This window comes from Orbicella faveolata, unplaced genomic scaffold, assembly GCF_042242905.1.
Source record: "Orbicella faveolata isolate gen_17 unplaced genomic scaffold, um_ofav_v1 contig_1, whole genome shotgun sequence".
Lineage (NCBI taxonomy): Eukaryota > Metazoa > Cnidaria > Anthozoa > Scleractinia > Merulinidae > Orbicella > Orbicella faveolata.
Genome location: NW_028301536.1, coordinates 14454308 through 14463908, shown reverse-complemented (window position 1 = coordinate 14463908; position 9601 = coordinate 14454308). Strand labels below are relative to the sequence as shown.

Genomic DNA, 9601 nt, shown 5'->3' with positions numbered 1-9601 from the left:
ACGCAGTAAACTACAGTCAATACATTGTGTCGGACACAAATAAAGGTTTTAAGTTTGATTCAGACAGAAAGCTAAATCCTTGGTTAAAGATTTGAACCAATTTCTTGACGTGGTTACCGACTGCCAAATAGAAAAGACCACCGTGTATCTGCTATTTTTCTTATTTATTCAATTTTCAGCAATAGAAATTAGATCAGTCTTTTCTCACGCAAAGCTTGTGATTAGTTGATTACAATGAGTGGAAAAAAATTGGGGTGCCCGTGTTCGTTGGTGAGCTAGAGCCATTTTTCAACTGACAGAGCTTAATATCAAGGCAAATCCGTCATGTTTTCAATGTGCGCGTGCACGAGCGCGCGCTAATAACGCCATCCCTACTGCGCACGATTTTCTAGTCATTAGCGCGCGCCCACGAGCGCGTGCATATGCAAAATGGTGGTTTTTGCTAAACGGCTTGCCTTTCATTTTTTCTCGGAACGAGTACGGGGACCTAACGATTTTTTTATTTAGATCGAATGCAGCGATCACCTTCTTTCTATATAGTGAGTAAAGACCAATTTCTATTGCAGAGTAAAAAATTATCATGGAAAATTAGAGCAAAGCTAGCATTCGTAAAAGATAATATGTGGCTCCACAACACTGCGTGCTTGGGACATATTGTATCCCTGTCGACTAACGATGAGTGCCCTAATCATGAAACGCACATCGAATTGCTCCTTAACATTTATGCAATACATCCATTGTTGTATTTCTCCCTATTTTTCTGCTCTCTTAAAGCGTAAGTGAATGGTTCAAATATAAACGTTTCTGAAAGCAGATAATTTCAGGAATTATGGGGTTTATTGAAGGTTCTCTTGCTCCTAAACGAATATGGGGACCCCCGTTTTTTATTTCAAATTTTAAGTTCTCTTGATATAAGCAGCCAACAGGTAAAGTTTGAAAGAAAATCTATTGTGAGTTCTATTTCGATGGAATTACCTTAATAGAGGATATCCGGTTAAATAATATGGGGTCAGCTTAATACAGGTTCAATACAGGAGATCTTCTTTCAGTTCTCTCTCCTCCTGACCCCGCGAAAAAACCGTTGCTACACAATTCATCATCATCATCATTATCATCATCATCATCATATCCTTTTCCCTACAAGGAAATAAGACCTTGCGTTCTCACTCTCCAAGCTTCTCGGTACCAAGCACATGCACCAGCATCCAGCCAGTCTTTGAATCCCGGCAAACTGCACTCTTTCCCTCTCCACAGTTCGTCTCCAAGTTTTCCTAGGCCTTTCTCTTCGACGTCTTCCTTCCTGGGTCCTTGTTAGCGCTCATTAATATACCACTAAGAAGACGGTTTATTCGAAAATTACGCTTTAACTGTGCTCCGAATTTTTGCATAGTTTTGTCTTCTTCAAAGTCAGAACAGTGCATAAGGGCTTGTGTATCGTGACATTTTCTGTAATGAAAAACTCTCGCTATGCTCCAATTCACCTTATCAGCGACGTAATTGTCCTCGATTGGCATTACTATATGATGTATTCCTTGTTCGAAAATTTTTCGTGGATCAACAACGCATTTGTTCCAAAATGGAGTAGGCTTTTTCGTGCGATGGAAAACATGTTGCGTCACCAATAATCGTGAGGGTGGCAAATCGTCTTTTGAAGGGTCGAAAGTTACACTGTCCAAACAGTGGCCACAATATTCTTGTTTGTGGATTTTCTCCAGAAAGGTGATTATATTTTCATACTGGAGCGGCACAATGAACTCATCTAAATCATTGAACGCCACAAAATCAAGATGACTCATAGATCGAAACAAGCAATCCATAATGGACAATGTCTGCCCAAAATAGTGGATATCATACTTGCCGATATAAGAGGGTAAATTCCAAGGAAGAACTCGTGCCAACCCCTTATCTTCGTAATAATTCAACACTCTCCGTATTCTCTCACACGCTACCAAGTTATAGAAAGTAAAATATGAAGCTCCCAAAATCTGCGAGAGTTCCAAAAACTCGATCAACCTGTCGATCGATATTTCGCCATGCAACGGAGGAATACAAATTCCGTATTGCCTGCGGCTCACGTTCTCCGTACCATGTTGATGGTCGATAAAACCCACGGGCAAGACAACCGAGTCAGTGTTTTTGTTTAGAACATTTGAGATTGGTCTTGTGGAGATATTTACAAAACAAGGTTTGCAGTCGAGTTCTGGTGGAAGAAGACAAGAGCCTATGAAGCACCCAAACTTCATGAAGTGATTTCCGCTATTTTGATAGAAGGAAACCCTGCTGGTGTACACGCCATTTTGTTTGGGCGCGCAAGTTTCGAAATGGCAAAAAAGCGAAGGTAGAGGATCTCTTGTTGAGGTCAGTAACAAAACTCGAATGAAACTCTGAACTTTTCGATCATCAAACCACGCTGAGTAAACTAGCGTCCCCCTTTCAATTTCGCGAAATCTTGACTCTTCGTGCGTTTGCCTATATGAGGACTTTCCATCAATCGTTTTTTGCCAGAGTGATTGCCAGCTAACTGAAATCGTGTCCACACTTTTGTCAGAATCCAATTTCAGTTTTGTGCTGCGCTGAAAGCCACTGTAGCGACGGTTTCCTTCATTGTGAGAATACTGAGAAATTCTAGGATGGACGATTGCACCACCTTTACCTGGGGTAGCCGCAAGCATAACGTAACATTGGAAGTATAAATGTAAAAACGTTCCCACAAAAACCAATATGAAAATCGCCCAAAACGTTCTGAAATAAGACAAATCGCGTGTCCACGACGACATCGTAGCTAAATGCCAAGTCTTCCAGTTAAAATAGATTCGCTGATTGGGGGACTCAAGTAATTCAGGTAATATGTCATGAAAGTTCCAATTTCATTGTGTTACAGTTAATCCTATTTTTAAGTTGCGTGATTAAGGAAATATAGGAATAATAGAAATCGGAGGCACGAGCCTGACAGTCTCAATTAGTTCAGTCGATGATCACCAGCTACTTTTAGCACCAGATTGTGAACGTGTTTCATCTTATCAACAAAACATGCAAGCTTGCGTGTCAGGTAATATTCCGGGATCAAAGAAACTGTTTAGAAAAGGTTTTAAACCAGTTAGCCTGCGAACAGGCTCCCGAGGACGGAAAAAATTTCGGCGAGCGCGAAACAGAAGAATTCAGAGAGCAAAGCGATCGGGCTCACCGGGAGCCTGTTCGCGGCTCATGGCTCGTGTACGACGACCTGACTGACGTCATTCAGTAAGAAGATAGACACTGAAGTACATAAATAGCTGAGAGCATTGAACACAGAGGAACAGAGGAACAATAGGAACAGGGGAACAGAGGGACAGTAAACATAGAGGAACAGAGGAACAGTAGGCACAGAGGAACAGTGGGCATAGAGTAACAGTGGGCACAGAGGAACAGTGGGCACAGAGGAACAGTGGGCACAGAGGAACAGTGGGCACAGAGGAACAGAGGAACAGTGGGCACAGAGGAAAAGTGGGCACAGAGAGGAACAGAGGAACAGTGAGCGCAGAGGATCAGAGGAACAGTGGGCACGGAGGAACAGTGGGCACAGAGGAACATTGAGCACAGAGGAACAGAGGAACAGTGGGCACAGTAGTACAGTGGGCACAGAGGAACAGTTTGCACAGGAACAGTGGGCACAGAGGAACAGAGGAACAGTGAGCGCAGAGGAATAGAGGAACAGTGGGGACGGAGGAACAGTGGGCACAGAGGAATAGTAGGCACAGAGGAACAGTGAGCATAAAGGAACAGTTGGCACAGAGGAACAGTGGGCACAGAAGAACAGTGAACACAGAGGAACAAAGGAACAATTGGCACAGAGGAACAGTGGGCACAGAGGAACAGTGAAAACAGAGGAACAAAGGAACAATTGACGTCAGTCAGGTCGTCGTACACGAGCCATGAACCCTGTTCGCAGGGTATAAACCAATAAATTAGGTTTCGCTAAGCTTTAAGGAGTGCCGTGCGTTGAGTCATTTAAGTACAAGTACACAGTCAGAGCGAGAGAGAAAAACGAACCTTGTGAAGTTTGCGAAGAACGGACGCGGACAGCTTCAACTTGACTTTTATGGTCATTTCTATTGTTTGAAACCTCTTTCAAACGGACACTGCAAAAAGGATGCATGTGTTTTTGTCCACGTTTTAATAGATCTGTCATTTAAGTTTGCCGACAAAGAGCTGTCACAGAAATGCGATATTTATTATTCGGTTTTGTTTTTACAGAACTTTTGTTCTTGTTTGATTTTGTGAAACTTCACACAATTCAATCAATGTAGTTACTGTTGCTATATACTTAAATCGCCTTACCTCGTATGCTTGTCATTGTTTATGGAAATACGGTATTCCAGAGTTATCAACCGTCTACGACAAATGCTATTTGACCCTTTCAAGGTCATTTAATACTGACCGATGTCAATGACCCTTTTCAGTAAGACAAATTCTGAGGGGACCTGCTTTCAACGGACATCCTGTACTAAGCGGACACTAGCACGGGTCCCGAGGGTGTCCGCTTAAAACAGGTTTGACTGTAGCTGGTTCGTGCTGAATACTGCGTTAATTAAATGCGGTAAAATAATGCATCGGACTGACCGAGAAATAGTTAAACGTTGCCACCAGATAAATTTTACACTACTTGAAAACAGCGAACACGACCCTCGTAAGTTTTGGAACAGTATGTGGCAGATTTAAATGGCTAGCAAAAAAAACCCTCATGATCATCGACCGAGGGCTGTTGAAGTGCTTTGCTTAGGTAAAGAAAGGAGCGGGCATAATGATCGAAATAGCCGCGAGCGACCCATAGTATCACGTTGAAAGTAGTCCCAGACCCCACAGAGAGGAGGGGGAGGGGGTTGGGGGCAAGAGAGACTTCCGATCAAGCTTTTTCCTCGCCGGTAACTATGTTCTAAAATTGTATTTAAGTAATATATCGAACACGAAAGACCGTGTTTGACCACATTTCCAAACACCGAGAAGATAGTTGTTTAAACTTGATGAATTATTAATGAGTTTGAGAGCTAGTTTCAACAACCGTGATCCGCCGCAAGTGGAGGTCAAGTGCGTAGGGGAAAATCAGCGTTTATCGTGTTTTTGTTGTGATTTGAGCAATGTAATAAGCGAGTTTCTTTTATCTCTCAAACCCAGGAACAAGGCTTGGATATACAACTCTGCTACTATAACTTGGCCTGTCTTCCGCGTCCGAAAAAGGGAATATTCTGTTCAAAATTCCCAGATACAAAAATTCTGTTCGCAAACGCATTAAAACTAATTCTGAAAAGACGGCTTTTCAAGTAAGTACTGTTATCTTCAAATCTGATATATATTATTCGGGTACATTGTATTTTACACGTGGTAGTAGATGTAGTGGTTCCCACTTTTAAGACGCGACTTAGCTATATCACAATATTTCTTCAAATTGAAATAACCCTTAGATTGGACCTGACCTGTAAAGATAGGAAAGCACTGAGAAGTTCATGATAAACCAAATTAATTGGGTCAATGACTGACACATAAGCAAGCTTGTAAACTGATGAGCAAATAAGTTTTCCCACCAGAGCTCTTCCGTGTTAAATACACAGCAAAAAGGAACAACAACAACAACGACGGCGACAACAACAACAGAACAGCCAATCTTCACATTATCGAATTCATGCTCAAGGCAAACTCAGACCCCACAAAAGACTGGGTCAGGAATATAAATGAGCTGCTGCAAACTTTATAGCTCAGCGGGTGCGCATCATGTTTGCACCGGCAAAGAAAGGGTCAAACGTTCTTTTGATGGTATCTGAAATTGGACTTTCTTATAACAGAATTGGTTTGACTCGTCTCGAATAGGGATGCGTTTTTTAACTGTTAGTTAAGATCCGAGATCTGCAAAAAAAAAAAAAAAACCTGATAGCTGAGAAATAGGCTGAAAGTTTTAATGGCTGAGAAATCGCCGAAGATTTATGTGATAACCGATACACCCCCATCAAAACCCTTAGTTTTGAGTAACAGCACAAAACAAGTTTCACACTCAGTTATACAGAACTAGAGGTAGCCGGTACAAAGCGTGGGTAAACGTCTGACAAAACAAACAAGTCGCGATTAATTTTGGTTTTCATCAAGGTTTGAATTTGATTGGTTGAGTAAGTGGCGCGAGACATTAAGCGTACAGGAAGACAAAACCAAAACATTCTAGTATTTTTTCAACAAGCAGGTGGAGGCAGCTCTACCCAACCAAAGTTATACCACACCTTTTTCTGTTTGAATACGTTGAGAAATATGCTAGAATATACTGAAGACTGCCAGACTCAGTTTTTGGTGACGGATAACCCCTTCATCAGTGTTCGTTCCTCAAATTGCAACCGCTAGAGTTCTTATGTTTTCCGACCTTATGTTATGTTATCTTTTCGACCTTTTTATGTTTTCCGTCTAATATCTTTTACATTATAAACACCAAAACAAATCACTGCAGGCAATTGTCAGGTTCAACCGTCACCTGGCATTGCCTAAAAAAGCTAATAACATTTTTTCTTTTCAAGATCAAGTGTGTTTTTGGTTTAGTCTTTTGACCCCTCTGCGGGTATGCTCCGACTTACATAAAATATGAAGTTGTTGAAATTATTATTTTGTTTTCAAGGCCAAGAGCAATTCATAGCTAGAAAGGGGACTTCCGCAGGTTTAAAAGCTTATAAAAAAGAATAGTAACTAATTGAAAATAGCCTACATCTCCTTGTTAGAGACATTTTGTGCACTTCATATAAGTCTATATTGTTTTCGCATCGAATCCACAAATTTGTTCATTTTGTATATAAGAACCAGTGGCCGGTGGTATGGAGTTTTGGTGGAAATAATTGTTGTGAGTTTTTCAGAATAATCTTGTGGCTTGCCCGCAGGGTGTTCCTTCCTATTAGGATTACGACGGTACTAAAATCTGATAGAATAAAAAGGCGCTTTGAAACACACCTGCCTAAATATGATCTGACTAACAATTGAGTACATAAGCAACGGAGAAGGGACATCTTACAATTGCATTCAGTATAAATATTAGCCCTTAATTTACAGTCTCTGTTGTGGTAACTCGAAAGTAATTAGTTTTCGCAAATGTTTTGATACCCAGTTTTGATAACCAGTATGATTTCCCTGAAGGGTCTGCATAAATATTTTATCTACTTCATGCGCGGTCAATACTAGTTTAAACATATATATAAAAAAAAAAATAAAAAATTGTCGTGAATAGATGTGTGATTTCTCCGCGATTTTTTTCACGGCGATTGCAGGGTGGAATAACTTCTTCTGCATAATAACTACGACAAATTATGGTCGAAAAAGAGAACTGAATATACAGCGAAAATCCAAGTTGTTTTTGGGTGATCTGGCTTAATGCTTTCCATACAAAACATTTACCGTTTTGACTGTCTTGTGGTAAAGTTAACAGCGTGCGCTCGACGGTTTTAAAAATCCCTAAGTGTTTTATAGACCTCGTATAGCATTGGAAGAAACACAATATACCTTTCAGAATCACGCCGTGTCCCACAATTTCCAGGTCTTTTAGTATGTCTTTTTGTATCAGTATTGAGTCAACTAAATTAAGAGTGGTCTATTAACTTGTAGAAAAATTATCAAGTTCTGCCTCAGTTATTTCAAAATTACGCTTTAGCTGTTCTCCATATTTTTGCATAGTTTTGTCTTCCTCGACGCCAGAACATTCTGGCGCCATTAAAGCATACGAATCGTCGCATTTTCTGTAATGAAAAACCCGCGCTGTTCTCCAATTCACTTCATTTACAATGTAATAATCTTCTATCGGTTTGCTCACATGATGTACGCCTTGCTCGAATATTCTACGCGGATTGACAACACATTTAGTCCAAAACGGAGTGGCGTCTTTTGTGCGATGGAAAACCCGTTGCGTCAATAGTGGGGAGATTTGCAAATCTTCCCTTACAGGGTCAAATATGACACTCTGAAAGCAGTGACCGCAATGCTCATCTTGATGGATTTTCTCTAGCAAAGCGATCATGTTGTCTTGTTCAAGGGGCACGATAAACTCATCTAAATCATTGAACGCTACAAAATCAAGTTGACTCATAGATCGAAACAAGCAGTCCATAATAGACAGAGTCTGCCCAAAATAGTGGATATCATACTTGCCGATATAAGAGGGTAAATTCCACGAAAAAATGCGCGCTAACCCCTTATCTTCGTAATAATTCAATAACTCACGTACTTCCTCAGACACTGCAAACTCATAAAAAGTGAAAAGCGAAGCTCCCAAAATTTGCGAGAGTTCCAAAAACTCGATCAACCTGTCGACCAATATTTCACCATGCAACGGAGGAATACAAATTCCGTATTGCTTGCGCCTGACTTTCTCGGCACTGTGTTGATGGTCGATAAAGCCCACAGGCAACACAACCGAGTCAGAGCTTTCGTTTTGAGCCGTAGAAGTCGATCTTGTGGAGACGTTTATAAAACAGGGTGTACTGTCGAGTGTTGGCGGAAGAATACAAGAAGCTATATAGCCTCCAAAGTGCATGTAATGATTCTCGTTGTGTTGATAAAAGGAAGCGTTACTCACTGCTGTCTTTTGTTTTGCCGCACTTTCGAAGTGGCAAAACAGCGGCGGAGGATGTCTTGTTGAAGTCAACAACAGAACCCGAATGAAAGACTGAGTTTGTCGATCATCAAACCAGGCCGAATACACAAGCGTCCCTTTTTCAACTTCACGAAATCTTGACTCTTCCTGTGTTTCTGTACACGAGGATCCCTCTCTTCTTGTCATTTCTCTTAGGCTAGTTAGAAGCGAGCTACCAGTTTTAACCTGGTTTAATTTCACTGTTGTGCGTTCTTCGAGATCTCTGCTAGGACTCTCGACCAATTGACCATGATCGCTACCTTCATGTCTAGTCAACGTTTCTAGGTCATGCCAGGAACGTGTCTGAAGGCTGCCGACTCCTTCACGAGGAGTCGCTTGTAAAACCGCGGAAAGTTGAAAGAGCAGAAATAAAAAAAGCCCTGTGGCAAAACACACGGAAATCGCAAAGATATTCGTTCTTCTGCAATAACGCACACCGCAAGTAAACTTCCTCATCGCAGAATTGTTTGACTGGATGGGACTCAAAAAGATGTGACCGCGTTCAATATACAATACACACTACTTTATTTTGTCGAGACAAAAAGATATTTGTTTTTGACCAGGCGTGAGGTCCCGATATGAAAATATTGACCGACTTCTGTTTTTGTTCATTAATGCATCGAAACAAAGTTGAGGTCCACTTATGAACAAAAACATGAAATAACGATCAAAAAAAGAATTCTAGAAAGTTCTGTTAAAAATGGCAAGCACTTGAGAGACCCACATGAAAAATAAAACTAGACTGTTCGACTAGCCAATCAGATTTGTGGGATTCAGTTCATATCTGGACCGCGCTCGAGGTAGACAATAACGATATGAAAGTTACACACTGCGGGATACCAACCCAAATCTGAAAACCGATCAAAATTTCGCTGAATAATTAAGTTAATGTACTCGGTGGACATTTACTTAGTTATTAAGAACTCCGGGAGTTTGCTAATGACGTGCTGTTACCTGATATGGAACCCTTCTCAA

The 9601-nt window shown here is 41.0% G+C and overlaps 2 protein-coding genes across 2 annotated transcripts; both read right to left on the bottom strand.

Moving 5' to 3' along the window:
- Positions 1-1271: 1271 nt before the first annotated feature.
- LOC110061371 (beta-1,4-galactosyltransferase galt-1-like) lies at positions 1272-2672 on the bottom strand. Its single transcript, XM_020768217.2, has one exon. The coding sequence runs from the start codon at positions 2670-2672 to the stop codon at positions 1272-1274; it is 1401 nt and encodes a 466-aa protein (XP_020623876.2).
- A 3428-nt stretch (positions 2673-6100) lies between these two features.
- Positions 6101-9189, bottom strand: LOC110061208 (beta-1,4-galactosyltransferase galt-1-like). Its single transcript, XM_020768037.2, has one exon. The coding sequence runs from the start codon at positions 9080-9082 to the stop codon at positions 7592-7594; it is 1491 nt and encodes a 496-aa protein (XP_020623696.2). The 5' UTR covers positions 9083-9189; the 3' UTR covers positions 6101-7591.
- Between the last annotated feature and the right edge of the window lie 412 nt (positions 9190-9601).

Coding starts and splice junctions, on each gene's coding strand:
- LOC110061208 (XM_020768037.2), bottom strand. CDS start 9,082: ATGAGGAAGTTTACTTGCGGTGTGCGTTATTGCAGAAGAACGAATATC.
- LOC110061371 (XM_020768217.2), bottom strand. CDS start 2,672: ATGCTTGCGGCTACCCCAGGTAAAGGTGGTGCAATCGTCCATCCTAGA.